General features: G+C 28.9%; 1 protein-coding gene across 1 annotated transcript; it reads right to left on the reverse strand.

Annotated features, from left to right (window-relative positions):
* Positions 1–5,376: 5,376 nt before the first annotated feature.
* On the reverse strand, positions 5,377–13,200 carry LOC107171599 (carboxypeptidase E-like). Its single transcript, XM_089226842.1, has 10 exons — positions 12,996–13,200; positions 12,578–12,825; positions 12,278–12,474; positions 12,056–12,211; positions 11,409–11,575; positions 11,169–11,305; positions 7,519–7,658; positions 6,248–6,374; positions 5,979–6,127; positions 5,377–5,846 (listed from the first exon to the last, which is right to left on the reverse strand). The coding sequence occupies exons 1-10, from the start codon at positions 13,025–13,027 to the stop codon at positions 5,760–5,762; spliced, it is 1,440 nt and encodes a 479-aa protein (XP_089082968.1). The 5' UTR covers positions 13,028–13,200; the 3' UTR covers positions 5,377–5,759.
* Between the last annotated feature and the right edge of the window lie 3,741 nt (positions 13,201–16,941).

The raw sequence follows: 16,941 nt of genomic DNA on the forward strand, positions 1-16,941 counted from the left end.
ATTTTTTTTTTCAGTTTTTTACGTTGAATTATTTTCAAAAATACATCACGCACGGAAATGGAAAAACGTAATCACGTCACGTTGACTGATGGTGTTGCGCGAATCAGCGAATGAACCCGGTTTGGATAATCACTACAGCTTGTGGCTACACTGGCGTACAACCCATGCCAGTGCTACCGTGGCCAGGGGACTAAACAAAACTCCACGGCAGGTCCTCGTGTTTTTCAGTTAGTATTTAATATTTTTTTTGTATATTTTATATAGTACGACGATATGAATATGGGAAATCAGAATATACAATTTTACGATTTAAGCAGGACTGTATTCCCGTTCTATCTGCATTCTGCAACGAGTGCAGCGCCAGGCGTTATAGGTTTGTTAATTCTTTCACAATGATATAATATGTTGCATATTCATTTCGCCGCATTCAACGATTATATCTTCTTAATAATAAATAAAACAAATTATTGCAATATATTTTATTATTACATAAATCAAGTACTAAATAATTAAGTACACTCAAAAAAAAAAAAAAACGAGCGATTGTCATTAATGGGTGGCTGCTCTCATCAAACGTAACATGTACTATATTACAGAAGAAACATAAAAACCCCGAATCTGTGATTCCAACTACAAACAGTATCGACTTAGTTAACGTATGGAAAATATATTTTAATACATTAATACATAATGTACATTATACCACTTTGATAAAAGGAGGAATGCTTTGCTCCCCAGTGAATTATTTAATTCCGTGACAGAGTCGCAATACCTAAATAGGCTAAATAGCTAAACATAGGTGTTGTTTATGACAAATTAGATTTAATTAAATCTGTTATGGGTATTGTATATATTTTTACAATAGGAATTAAAACAATAAATAGCAACAATTGTTGTTGTAGTATAAATATAGGTAGTTTATTTTATGTACAGAAATATGATGATTTAAGCTAAGTAATTATGCATGAGCGATTTTAAACATTTATTTCATATCGTTCGTATTATTCGCATCAATAATTATTTAAATCTCAATAAAACGCGGACATATCATATATATGACAATGCAATATTATCATTTATCAATTTTAATTATTTCTAATAAATATTTTTGATTGAAAAACTCGTGTAATCATGCATTGGGCAACCATGGAGGGTTTTTAAACAATCTAAAATGAGTAATTTACGTGTGATACGTTGAAAGTTGGAACTTAACACTAGGAATGGATCTAAAGACAAGTGAACCACAGTAGTTGTATACACTTGTAAGATTTCTCGATAAATGTCAACGAATTCTATCGTAACCCTCCTCCTCCTCCCCTAACATCTACTATAGCGGCGGTCAGAGAACACTTAAAAATGTCCAATGTGTGCAGGTCGTGTACATCGTATATTAAGTATGGATAAAAAATTTAATTTTCCTTATTACTTATTAGCTATAGTATTATTATGACCTCACTATAAAGAGTATAAAATAGGAATAAAAAAAATAGTGAGTACACTTATACAGAATGTTCAATAAATTTGGAAACGGTGTTATAGTTAGACTTATTTAGATAAAATTTATTTAAACTAATTAAGAGTGATAAATTATAATATGATAACTTTGCATGCACATTTATTAAAATATTTAATCATATCATCAATAAAATCATATCGTTTAACAGACAAAAATCCTAAAAAATTTTGAACACTGTATAATGTAAACTAGACATTACTAAACCATATAAAATATAATAATTATGAATTATGATGGTTTTCGGAAACAAAGCAACGGAAAAAAATTACCTTTAATTACCTAGTTAATTATTCTTTATGAGATATTTTTAATGCCATAATATACTAAATGTAATTTTGTTTTATTTATAACTAATTAATAAAATACCTAAATGTAGCATTTGGAAAATAAATGAATTGTAATTTTACCTCCCGGCATTTTTATAGAATAGCTATGAGGAGTGATTAATATATTGATTTTTAAATATCCCTAGATTTAGATATCCTTAGGCTAGGAATGTCTTACGTTTAAAATAAAAAAAAAATATATATATTGATTTTACAATGATTTGTGCATGTTTTATTTTATTTATTTTTTTTGTATCTGTCATCAGTCATCACATTTTAGTAAAAATGCTTTTCTTCAACAGTATCTTTTCTGGTTGGAAAATTAATCTTGTTGATCACTTGGTATACTTTATTGAAAGTCAACAATTATTAATAGTTTAAAAGCGCCGAGAAAACAAAAAAAAAAAATTAAGGACCAACGGGAATTTTTACATGGCATCATTTTTGTTTTTAGTGTAACTCTAAATAATATATATAAATATATAATGACGACATAAAACTATCACTGAGTGATTACATTAGCATTTTATATGAAACAAAAAACTTTCAAAATATGTTGACTCGTGTAAGGTTAGGTTTGGTATAATGCCGCCCTGAGGGCTATCTCCGACCTGAGGGCTATCAGAGCCTACAGGACGGTCTCGGACGAAGCCGCCTTCTTATTGGCGAACATGCCGCCAGCTGACCTTATCGCTCGGGAGAGGACGAGGATCAGGAGAAGGTTCAACGACGCACCGATCCCAGGAGAGCCACCTGTCTCCAGAAATAGGATCAAGAATGAAGAAAGGAAGGCTACCATCGTAGAATGGCAGACGAGGTGGTCTAGTTCAAGCAAGGCCGCCTGGACTCGCCGCCTCATCCCCGGTCTGGTTAGGTGGTATAACAGGACGACTCCAGTAGCCCCCTGGTCCTACCACATGACACAGGCGCTCACTGGACACGGTTGTTTCCAGTTCTACCTCCATCGCTTCGCCAGGGCCGCAAGCCCAAGGTGTGTCCACTGCCAGTGTCCCTCGGATACAGCAGAACACACCTTGTTCCGCTGCGAGAACTGGAACAGTCTACGAACCGGCCTCTCTGAGCGCCTCGAGCATCCACCAACAACAGCTGATGTGCCCGACATACTCTGTGGTCCTCTACTCGAAGACCTGCCAGCAAACGGCCATCAAAGGGCGTTTGTACTCTGCGATGCTGAAGAGACTCTCAGACTCTTCTACAAGATGGTGGAAAACATTCTCACCGTCAAGGAAGAGGAGGAGAGGGCTCGACAAGCCACAGGAGCTGAAAGATGAAGTCAGTACGGGATTCGAAAGCGGCGGGCTAAGCCGGCTTGAGAAGATGTCAACAGTACGAGATGTCTAGGATGGCTGGCTAGTCCGGTCCGAGAAGAGGCGTCAGAACGCGATGTCTAGGGTGGCGGACACGGTCGGCCCGAGAAGATATATGAAGGGATAAAAATATATAAAAAAAATATACTGCTGTATAAAACTGCTGTGAGGGGATATTGCGGGTTAATCTTGCTTGTCCCTACTTACGATGTATTGTTTTGTAAAGTCATAACAGGATTGGGGCATTCGCATATATACCAGGTTACTGAGGAATGGGTATCTCAAAACTGTTATGACTACTTCTACTTGTATAAATTTATTACTTTTATAAATAAACGATGCTGCATGGGGGCTAAGCAATGTGAAAACAGTTCGGCCTCCATGCAGTGATTTAAACAGGAAAAAAAAAAGGTTTGGTATAATAGGCACATGGATTTTCGATTATTATTAGTTTTTTTTTAAATTAATGTTGATGAAATAATGCTCGCTCAAAACTTATAAAAACTTATAACTCATAAGTTGTTAGCTAAAATTTAAAAAATATTTTGACTTGTTTTATGCTGTGGTGTATGGACATTTTCAGTTTCAAATTTTATTTATAGAGTAAAAAAATTAGAAATTTTAATTTTTTAATTTTATTCTAATATGTTTTGTTACAATGTATGTTAGTTGAAAAATACAAAGTCGAAATTCTTTTTAAAAAACTTTGAATTTTGACAAATTACGAAAATTTGTAAACAATTTTAAATATGAAATTCATAAATTTTTTTCTTTTATTTAACATTTGAAACTAGAAAAAGAATCTTCGTATGTTTGTAACTTTATTAAAAAAAAAAAAAAAAAAAAATGTCTACCATAAAGTCAAATTAAATTTGCATAAATATTGACAAAATACAACACGATATTCACTCAATATTTCATATACAATGATGTTTATAAAATCATAGGTAATATGAAAAAAAAAAAGATTTTTACGCAAATCCGGTTTTCGATAAAAACATTTTTTTTCTTGTCTTTCAAAATTAAATAATTGTAGAGACATTAAAATTTAAATCGTCTTCAAATATTTATATCCCTATATATTCCATATATGATAAAATGTTAACCCTTTTTGTGCTATATAAGAAATTATTATTTTTATTATTGTCAATGAAAAACTTGAAAATGTCGTACAATGTTCTTCAGAATTTATTACAGCAGCAGTTCAAAAATATTAAGAATACAAAGGGTCAATTTTTTTTTCATGCATTTTTACAAAATTCTTCAAAATCATGAAAAATAAATTATTTTAAGATGTTAAACAATAAACATTTATGAAATGTAAAATTTGTAAAGGTATAAGGATTGAAATTTTAAAGAAGGTATAGGTAGGTGGCAAAGCTTTTTTTCCAGTTATTTTGAAAAGTACTGAAGAAGAATTCAGTACCCTGGGGTCAAAAGTACTATAGTCAGCTCAAATGTGCTAGCAGAAACCAATCCTCCTAAAGTTGAAAATAATAGCACTTAACTGCTTTAAAAAATGATGGCAGACAAATATAAATGTCAATATAGTATACAGGATGATTTTTTTATCATGAACAACTCATTAAGTAATAATATAAATAAAGTATCGATGTTTTTGAAAATATTTTTTTACAAAGTTTCATGTTGTTAAAAAACAACGTTTTTATTAAAAAATTATGTTTTTAATATTTTTTATCCTTATAATTTTTTAATTTTTTAACTTTTTTGAATGACAACCTAAAGTTTTAATTTCATATTCCAAATTAGAATATTTTTCTAAGTATTTTGATACGTAAAAATCGAATTTTGGACAAATAGTTTATGAGTTATAAGTATTTAAAGTTTAGATTGGTGGAGTGGAGTGGTGCGGGGTTACCCCGCAAAATGTTTGTCCACTACTCCGCTTGTCATAAATCCCCATACAAAAACAGTATACCTAATAGAGTACTGGGTGTACTATAGGTATATGTTGTTTTAATAAAATATATAATATTAAGTTCACAAGTATACAGACTTGTACTCAGGACATATACTTTTACTGACAGTAAATACAGTAATATACAATTACTGTATATTATATAAGCAACAATGTGCACTGTTCCATTTAATTTAAATTTTTTATTATATCTATGTATTTAATATTTCAAACCAACCTCATTAGATGAATAAAAATAATAATTTATAATAATTATACACAGAAATCTAAGATTAGATAAGAATAATATATTATTGTATTTTAAACTGTTCATACTTTAAATTATTTATGATCCCATAATATTTTTCACAAACGTTTTACATTTAAATAACAAAAGAAAAACTCAACAAATGAAGTATAAATTCCAGGGATTAGTTAAACTCTGTAATTGAAACTAAATTAAATTAAATAGTTATTAGTTATATTATACTTCTATAGTCTGTTCGACTATACATCTATTCTGTTCTAAAGACAAACGTAATAAAATTGTTCTAGTATTGACATAATAATATATAGACTCTTCATTGCTATTTATTGATAAATTATAATATATGTATATTGTGCCAAATTAGGATGTATAGGCATTAATGTTGAAAGAAGATTGATTCGTACTAAAACATATGTAGTTTATCATCAGTGATTGAATTCGAATATGCAGAACGCTTTCTTTTTTTATTATTATTACTGGGTAAAATTATCTGAAATCAAAATTTGTAAACAAAACATTTAAATATCCAATTAAAGCAATTAACTGGAGTAAATTTAAAAATTCTATATAATTTATTCAAAAACTTAGTGTTAAATTTAAACAGGTGGTTTTTGAAACTAACCGGTTGCAACGCAAAGTTAATTATTTTCGCTTCGTTATGGTGTTTATTTTTGACAGTAACCAATTTAGTCGAAGATAAGTATCCATCCATGGAAGCTGTGACGTGATAATCCCCATCTGTGAGCAATCTGTAATAATCTCCGTCTTGAACTAGAATTTTCCAAAAAACAGTAAACCAAATTTGTTACACAAAAATTTCGTACGATATGGCTATCACACTATTATGCACAATATTATTATATAGGTAAATAAAATGTATGTATAATTTACCGGAAGTTACATCGTGCAAGATTGGTGACAGTTGGCCGTCAGTAACATTTACCACTTTTATGAATGCATTTGCTAATGGTTTTGACGTAACTGCGTCTTCAATTATTCCTTTAATTCCTATGTGTGACTGAAACATTTCAAATAACATAAATTTAAAATACTAATATATAATAAATTGATGAACAAAAACAATTTAAACTAAGAAAATATTATAATATAATAAATCTGTCGTTAAGAATTTAATTGGAAATACGATACTTTACGGAAATTCATAAATTTGAATTTGAAATAACACAAACGTACATTTATACGCATCGATTCACCAAGCATACTTATTGCCATTTTTCCTTTAATAATACATTCGAATTTAGATTTTTTGAAATTTGTTTACATACATAAAGACGATATTTATTTTATATTTTTTATTTTTAGAACCGTTAGTTAGTAACTATTACAGTTCAACAATTACAGATAGTGATTACATAAGCTAATTAAAAATTAAAATATCATAGAGACAATAGAAATTGGTGGTGATTAAACGATAAGTAGGTATACAAAAGGTATTAATGTGAAAATATTGATTATGATTTTGTCATCACAGATCACACAATTAGATACTTATATGTATGTTTTTATAGTTTTGTAAAACCATTTTTAGAAACTATTATTTGTAGTTTGCTCAATGTAATAACCATAGGCGGGAATGGGGAGGGGGCTTGGGGAATTATCCCCCCCCCAAATATTATAATAGTCCCTCCAAAATTTTGTCAGGTTTCATGTGAAATGTGATTTTATTTGAACATAGTATTTTTAGTTAATTTAGCCCCCCCCCAAAAAAAAAAAAAAAAATTTCTATGGATTTCCGCCTATGGTAATAATTTAGAATTTAGATAATACTTTACCACTCAAATATTGATTTAGTAACATCATTATTTTCAAAAAAAATCATCTGCTTGAGTTAGTTCTCATTTTTTAAAAAGAAGTGTGTAGCGCCACAAACCCACAAGGGTACTGCAGGACCTTAAATTATGTAAATTCGTAGTATTTAAAAGTATAGTTCTTTTTTAAAAATTAGAAAAAAAAAGAATTTAGATAAATTTTTAATAAAAATTAAAAAGTAGTGCATGCTTGTATATCATTCGCTGTATATTACATGGATATATACGTAAAGGAAACACATCGATTATGGAGGCAGAATCCTTCACATCCTTCATTTTTCCCTTAGATATGGAAAGACGAATATTGTATATATTATTAATTTATTGACATACCTGCCAAATCAGATTGATAAGTGCATTTTTGTTTCTGTTCCATTCATTTTCTAGTTCGCTTTCTTTTGTATATTTGTCACAACCCAGCTCCAAGGTAATTTCAAAATCATTGGAAGATAAGTAGTTAAAGTCTTGCATTCCTGAAATAAAATTTTAAATACTATAAGTTTTCGATTTGAGAGATCCTGGTTAGCATACATTCATTAAAATTAAAACTCGTTTGTCCACTGGATATAAAACGATTTCATTAATTTTCAAATGACTATGAAAAGTTTCAGCTCCGTTTGTTGTTATTAGTTGTTTATAATTTGGTTTACTAGCGTCTAGCACACAGGGATGGGATGAAGATTGAATTAACTAAAATATATGATATAAAAACGTAATTAAAGAAGTATAATTCACCAGCGTATGGACTAGGTATCCTACTTTGTATTCAACGGACTGGGCAAAATGCAATGTACAAAATTATTGGTTCAAAATAAAATTATTTTGGTAATTTGTACAACTATACGTCAATATCTACTCTATATATACCAATATGAAAATGTACATGTTTATTTACCATTATCGTATGTACATCTGATGTAACAAATATTTCTGAAAAAATAATTTACAGTTGAATTTCTAAAAATAAAATAATTTATTTATATAAGTTTTAACAATACAAGAAAAATCAAGTTAAAATTATAAAAACTATTTAAAATAATTGTGTTTATAAACTTATTCGTTTATTGAAATTGTAACTTATGTCGATGCTTAAGTGATTCAAGTATAACCTACGCATACCAGGAATTTTTTAGCGAGAGAGAGGGGTAAAATTAAATTAAAAAATAAATGAAGTTTATTTTCAACATTTTTAAAGTAATCTATGTTAAATTGTTAACTAAATTGGTGCGTTACAGAAAATACTTAGAGAAACAAATTTAAAATTCTAGGAGGGGATGTGCCCCGTTTTGCCACCTCCTGAAGACATCCGGGGCCGGATTGGTCCATCGGAAAACAGGAAAACTTTCCAGTGGGTTGATATCTTTAAGGGCTGCTATGGCCACCTATTTTATGATAATGGCTGTAGAGAAAAAATTTTAAATTATATTGACACAGATATAATCATTGAGAAGTTAAAAAAAATTCGGGTAAGTATATATGTCGCTCTGCTGTAAAGTAGATTACAAATGTGAAATGGATTACTGTAATGCAGCGGTTCTCAAACTTTTTTGTTCGCGGAGCCCTTATATATTCCTAAAAAAAATTACGGAGTCCCAAAAATCAGAAATGTCTATATGAGACACCAAAAATTCATAAAAAATGATTTTAATTGTAAATGATTTGCTTTTTATTTTTATTTTCTGTAAAATACGAATATATATAAATTATTTAATTAATATTAATAATTTAAATTTAATTAATACAGATATTCTTGGGGAGCCACGGAGCCCCTAGACTACTCTCGGGGAACCCTAGGGCTCCGCGGAGCACAGTTTGAAAACCACTGCTGTAATAGATGGTCTTAAATTTGAATACAATTATATAATAGCATTGTATTTGAAAAATAATTCTGAGCGGAGACGGTTTGACACAATAGGATATTTTATTGTTTAAACTATATAAATTATTATATTGCTATTATTTCAACAACAACAACAAAAAAAAAAAAAAAAATGTAGGTATCTATAAAATAAATTCCAAATTCATTATGCACATTACGACTCACTCGGTCATTTATAATTGGTATATACAATTTAAAGTACTCACGATTTATATTTTTAAATTACAATTTTACAGCTCAAATTGTTATTTTTGGTTATTTAATAAGTAATTTCATCCTAATTTGAACTTAAAATAAACTATAGTTTTTAGGCTTATTTTTGCCACATAATTAACTACTTACATGGAAATTTGTTTTTAATCCTTAGCTATAAAAATTAAACGTTTTATACATTTTTAACAACCAAAGAATTTGTAAATTTTCAATTAATAAATTTTATCAAAATTTTATCTTTAATGGTTATAAAAAAATACGTGCCTATGTATTTTTAATATTTTCCAACTGCTGTTATATCAACTTATGGAGAACTTGTACTGAATTTTGAAGCTTTTTTATCAAAAGAATAAAATGCTACTTTCATTTTTTATGAAAAAAAAACTAAAAAGATCGAAAATTTCAAATGTCTATATAAATAACTTAAACAGATTTGAAATATTTTGAAAATTTTATCAAATGTAGAAAATACGTCATAATGTATATAGATATTAATAATTTAAATAACAAATCCCTTTATACTAATTTTAAAATTATTCAAAATTATTTTTTAGGGGGACCCGCTGCAACATTGCCCATAGACCATTGAGTGCGGGGTGGTACGACAGGGGTTATTTTTGTATATTTTTGTTTGTAGGTTTTTAAGTTGGTAGGGTTGTAACACGTGTTTGTGTATGTGTATACTAAAAATCCTGGGCGGTCACCCATCCAGGAGCTAGCAACTGAGGCTGGTATGTACGTTCAGTGCGTTTCCACAAATTGAGCTTATGACCACGCCTCACCAAGCCACATTTAAATGTTTTAATCTCTTGATATTCGTAGATAAATATTTATTATCAATGTTTATTAACGCTCTGTAAATACGCCCGACCATGGTTGGGAAAATAAGGAGCGCCCTACACTAACATGATCGGTAATAAAATATGTAGCCGACCTAATAATTCCGGAAAACAAAATTTTATGAGCTGCACATTTTAATCTAGAATTGCACATTTTGTGCACAACTGCACATTAGCGCAAGCTCTGCATTATAGATTGTTACTTTTACAATATACTGTCCCAATTTACCACAATTTATCTAACCTATATACAGACGGTGGTCCCCAGGTTGGTTTGTCCAATTTTCGTTTATCACATAGTAAACAATTAATTACTGAACACTCGTCCAAAGTTTGATATTTAATATTAGTGAATAAAATGAATATACTATTCGGGAAAGATTTATTCTAACTTTGATAGATGTAATATTATAATTAAATCATATACATCATTATTCTTATATTATTTTTTTCTACCAAAACAATCTATTATATACATTATAAGTATGTATAGTAAATTGATAGTATGAGTAGTATGGCATAATAAATAATAATGTACAGCCGCGCGTTAAGGTTGCTTCTTATCGTGAATCAAACAGTCAGTTGTAATTATTATTTTCAATACCTTCTTCAATAGTTTTAAATAAAATAGTGAAAATTGATATCACGTTTTTCAGTAATATTATTTTAATTAAAGAAATATTGAAATAGTATTCCGTTTACCTAGGACTTTAAATGCTTATAAAATTATAATTTCAAAATCTACAATGATTTTTAATATCTTTAATTAATGTTAATTAATTATTTTTCAAAAATGTACCTACTCGTATATGTATAATGTTTCAAAGTAACGAGTGTCACGCTAAAATTATAAATTGATAACTTTAGGGTTGTATAGTACAGACTAGTGAGTAGTGACTACAAATATCTTTGCGTAAATACTAAATAATATATTCGTCCTCATTAAAATTGTTTTGAATTATAATTATTCATTTATTGTATTTATTTCAATTTAATAAAATATGCAATGTTACGCTTGTCTAATGTAAACAATTATTCATTTCAAATCTTACCTCCTCTTACACTATACCATTTAGCACCATTAGTGATACCACCTTCTTTGCCAAAATTTTTGTCACCACCTCTACATGGCATTCTATTTGGATTGGCCATATCTGCGTGATAATTAGCATAGGATAATGCTAACCATCTAAATATAATATGTAAAAATGTTATAAACCCCGAATTGTACAATAACTAAATAGTTAGTATTAGTTTTAAATTTATAAATAATATTTTTGATAAAACATTACTTAAAAGTGTCGTCGTCGGGACTTGTGGCATATTCGCCTTGCACATTTCCATATCTACTGGCGTCGTATGGATAATTGGCAACTAAATCGCCTCCGTGAAGATTAGCTGAAGCCACAAACGGTATAGACATAATCATTTGCATTACAGCCTTGGTTTCTGGTTGCACCTATATGCGGGCACAGTTATAAAAATAATACCTATACTATGATATTAATTATGCCATTACACCTGACACCATTAAAATGTTTTAATGTTCTACTTATTTCATTTTAATAATTATTACAATTTGCTTTAATTAAAAAAAACTAGAACATTAGTTTTTGAACAAACAACTAATTAACTTATTGTTATACACTAAAACGAAAATAAATAATCTAATTACTGTCAATAAAAAAAAAAAATTGTGCATGTTATTTGTACAGATAAATTCATAAAACTATATGAAGTTAAAATTTTTTGTTTTTTTTAATTTTTTTTTTTAATAAATAAAATGTGGTATGCTAAAGGTAATAAAATTAATTTAATATAAACACATTTTCAATTTCATTTATACTATTACTATACAATAATGATGATAAATGGATAATAATTTTTTTAAAGAAAGTGAAAAAACCCAAAATTAAAATAATTAAAAAATAGCAATTACCGGTTGTGCCAAATGATCCACCATTTGCATCAAATGATTGTTGATGTCTTTGTAATATGCTTCATTATCAAAAACGATTCGGTCTAAATCAGGGAAATTTCTATTTAAATCCACACCCTCGGCGTTGTCTCTCCCTATCAAATAGTTACTGCCTCCCTAAATTTACGAGGTATCAAATTTATTTAAATCATCGTTATGCAATTTAAACGAATAATACTTTACATCATCTGTTGATCTTTGCCATCCGTCAGGATTCATTGACGGCATTAGATGAATCCTGGTTTTGGTTATTAATTTTATTATTTCCTCGTTTCCGGCTTTATATTCTTCACACATGTAATCCGCCAATTTTAACAGTAGCTCCCTTCCGAGTACTTCGTTACCATGCATGTTGGCTATATATTTGAACTCTGGATCCACTATAGAAATTCGATGAATGTTAACGCGTGATTTTTAAAACTATTCATAGCTAGGTAGCCGGTAGGTATAGTGATACAATTAATAAAAAAATTAAATACACACATGGTTTATGGTAAGTTGGATGAATTGAAAACACGATGACTAAAAGTGGACGGCCTTCTACGGAGTCCTCCGATAGTCTGTACAGACTAGTGATGCTTGGGCATTTTTCCCGTATTTTCAAAATGACATCGTACATTTCTTCATTGTTATGGTGTTTGAATTGGAACTCTTTTAGTTCGAACGAATTGGCATTGATCGCAAAAACGGCTAACCACCACGCTAAAGCCCACACCGGCGCTGCGGGTGATCTGCATAATATAATATTATAGGTAAATATATATATATTAGTGTACAATAGTCAATTGGTGATATATGATATATTGTTATTACTTATTAGTTATTGTTAATTATAATAACTATGAAGTATGTACACTTTGAATATATGAATGAATAAAATAATAATTATAACTACTCTTACCCGAACATCTGGATTAGCTTATTACAGATCATTGTGGTTCACTAATAAGACATTACTGCAGCATCTAATATTGCTCCGGTGTGGTTATTATTGGATTATAATATGATGATCTAATTGAACAGTTTTCTGGAATGATGTATAAATAATACGGATAACGTCTATACAGCAGCAGTAACGTTCAGCTGGCTATAACAGACTGACTATGAAAGCTCACGGTCTGAGCATGCTCAAAACGTGGCAAGTCCGTCCCACCTACCGGGGATTCTACAATAATATATATTGATTTTGCGCTGAGTATACGTTATTACGTCAAGACCTGTGGCCACAATTTTTTTCTGTTGTTTAAAGTGAAACAATTTATAATTAACATAGTTTAAAATGTTTGCCTCGTTTACATGTATAATTATTGAATGCATTTAACAAAATATCACAAATGCTTCACCTGCAGCTTTCCTAGCTAAGACTTTCGTAATATATAAAAACCATTAAATGCCCATATATTTTCTCTATACTTTTCTACTGATGAATTATTTAAACGTATGCCTAAGATTTATTTTCTGTGTTACGTTACAGCAGGCAACTCATCAGAACGTTAATGGCTAAATATAGGTTATATGCAATTTAAATTTTCTTAATATTTCCCTACTCTCTGACCGTTCTTCACTCTTAATCTCTAAATGTTTACATGACGATCTGATATTAGGTCCAATTTATTTTCCTGACATTTTTTCTTTAATCCGTTTTGAAATGCATTTGTTATTCGTTAATAGCTTTTTATTCACTTTTTGAACTAATAATTATGTCTTAAACTCCATTAATATAACCTTCTAATATAATTTTTATGTCTTTGATTATTTTTAAATTTGTTTTTTTTTTTAATTATATTATTTTACTTGTATTCTTTATTTATTTCTACGTCTTCCTTTTTTACACAGTTTTTATTTAAGTAAAAACTTTAATTTGCCTATTGTATTATATACTATATATAACATTATGTTTTAGGATTCCCGTTAATTTATATTAAATAAATAATAAAATAAATATATCGAAAATAGATTAGAGAATTTAAGTGGATAATACAATATAGTTATTATATTAATTAGATTTATATTGTACATATACATTTCCAAATGGCAAATATCCTATATTACATATAAAATATATTTAGATTGTATATATTATCGTTAGACAAGAATTACAATTGCAGTATTTACTCGCAATAAAAAAATAAAAATACTAACCGTCTACTGCAGTGTCAGCAGTTCAGCACTATTTTACTACTGATTTTGGATTCAGCATTATAATTGGAACATAAACAAATCAATAAACATTATGTACATGAATATATGAGTATATTTAAAATGAACATCGACAGTGTTATTATTTGATATTATGAAATATTTGTTTCGACTTACTGACATATACTAACGTCTAACGCCGTTACTCTTATAAGTAAAGCATCGTTTAGTTGTATCTTTGAATAATATTATAGCTATACCTAATATGTATTTACAAACCATTACAATTCAATTAATACCATACCGAGGTTATACAAATAAGTAGAAATAGTAACATTATCTGCAATCTGCTTCCTTTTTTATAATCGTTATAGTAACAAAGTTATATAAAACTACTTTTAAATAAAAAAGTATATATAAGCAGCTACAGCTAGCTAGTTGATAGTATATCAAAGGGTATTATAGCTCACGCTTTGATCGATTTTAAAGACCAATCGTTAATAATATTAAATGCTGTAACAATGCGTATAACTATACCTTATTGAAATGCCTAGCTATCATAATATATCTATAATATACAATCCAATTATGTTTTTTGCGTATAAGCCATATGATAAAATTTTAGGGAGTTACCAGACACCAGTGGTGGAGATACTTTGTAAATGTTATTTATTTTGGTGTTATCCTTATATTTTGATTTGTTAATTAATAAATTGTGATAAACATTGTATATTTTATACATTTTTTAAAGTATTGTTATATTTTATAGTAGGAAGGTACCTCCTAACTCCGTGAATTGACAATAGCCTTGAAACTGCAATGATTATCGAAAGATCTATGGTCTCGAGGCGATTTTAGTAGTGTTATTAATATATAGTCTTGATCCGTTGCTTATATGTCTATTGTCTATGCTCAACATGCAAACATTAAACATAATATACGAGGTGATCGTGATTCACCAAGCAAATTCTGACTTTTGGAACTTTTAAGTTTTAAATATAGAACTACATGTTACCTAGACCTAGCTACTACTTAAGCAGTGTTCCGTGGTGATACAAACTTCTTCTTTCAAATAAAAACCAGACCTACCAGCAATTTTAAATAAATTGTTAATGAAATAATATTTTATAAAACGCATATGCATCTATATTAAAAACCAAACGAGTATTATCTACTATAATCGTGGACTATACTATTATTAATTATTCTTAAAGGTACATTGGTACGTATAAACTATAGCTACAATTCAGAAAATACTCTTTTAAATTTAGTTTGTACATCATTATGTTCTAAATAATTACATACTTCACAATTTACGGTTATAATAGGTTATGGGTCCAAAAATATAAGCTTATATTGCCACACAGAACATACCGTAAATTAAATTAAAATAAAATTATGGTATAATATTTACTTAAAAATTCGAAAAATTGAATTCGAATGAATATACATATACAACTAAAAGAAATGCTGGTACGAGCATATTAATTGGTAAATATATTGCCTGGGTTACCTTAGTAAATTCATCCTGTATTTTATTTTTACACGCACGCCACTTAGATATGTGTAACAAACATAACATAATACAAATAATAATATTCTGAATAAACAAGTATTTGTAAGATAACTATATTATTAAAAAATTTAAAGTAGGTATTCATAAATATCATATTATTCATTATCTATAAACCTTAGAAAGTACCTACACCGCCTATGATAACTAATTATTTATTTCAATTTTTTTGAAATGTTATTAGTAATACATTAATACATTTGTAGGTCAGATAATTTATTTTTTGTATCTACTATTTCGGAGGGTGTTTAAACCCCTAACCCCCCCCCCCCCCTGCGTTCGCCACTGATTATTACAATATCTAGTTATTAATACAATCTTATTGTAGAGCGGTGTGGATAGATTAAAATGTTTTAAATATTTTTGATGGAGAACTATCCTATGCCATTCCATTCCACTCATCTTAACCTTAAGTACTTATTAAAAGTTATAATATTATACCTAATAGTTATAATGATTACATATTTATACCTAATGTTATTCGTTTGGCGTTCGATTTGTATTCATCAAGATTCTCAGAAAAACAATCTGCTTTCAAATAAGAAATTTAAGATTTATTTCGTCATTAATAATAGTAAAAAACAAAATTTAAATTTAAAACTAATAAAAAAAAGGAATAGTAACAAATATAATGTACCTATAGTTTTTTTTTTTTTTTTTTTTAAACAGTTGATTAGGTAATAATTGAAAAAATATTATTAAAAACTTAAATACTTATTGAGATTAATGAGTTTTAATAGTAAGACTCTAATAGTTAGAAGGAATCACCCTGTACAATAAACAAATCAATTTCACTCGAAATTCACACGTCACAAGATGTGATACAACGTGATTGCAGCATTATTACATATTTACACCACACCAATAGATATAATTACGTCACGATGTAGGCGAAGCACAGTTTTTAGTGAGTATTTATATCGATGGTTTTAGGCTATCGACCTTGGTAGTATGTCTGCAGAATAAAATATTTTGTTATTATGTAAATGTTAATAGGTACATAAACAAAGCAACAGTTTCCGGGAACTACATTGCGAACAACACGTATATCGCGGGGTTGCAGGTACGATATTTAACTGGTAATATTGGTATAAATGTTAAAATAATCGTGAAATTGAAATTGTTAACTGCATAA

Source organism: Diuraphis noxia, unplaced genomic scaffold (assembly GCF_037042655.1).
Source record: "Diuraphis noxia isolate RWA-SAM2 unplaced genomic scaffold, SU_Dnox_SAM2 contig0004, whole genome shotgun sequence".
Lineage (NCBI taxonomy): Eukaryota > Metazoa > Arthropoda > Insecta > Hemiptera > Aphididae > Diuraphis > Diuraphis noxia.

Excerpts from the sequence above, each read along its gene's own strand:
- LOC107171599 (XM_089226842.1), bottom strand. The coding sequence starts at position 13,027 with ATGATCTGTAATAAGCTAATCCAGATGTTCGG. Across the intron at positions 12,826-12,995 it reads AAGCTAATCCAGATGTTCGG|ATCACCCGCAGCGCCGGTGT; the intron begins GTAAGAGTAGTT and ends TATATTATGCAG. Across the intron at positions 11,576-12,055 it reads TGGATCATTTGGCACAACCG|GTGCAACCAGAAACCAAGGC; the intron begins GTAATTGCTATT and ends GCCCGCATATAG.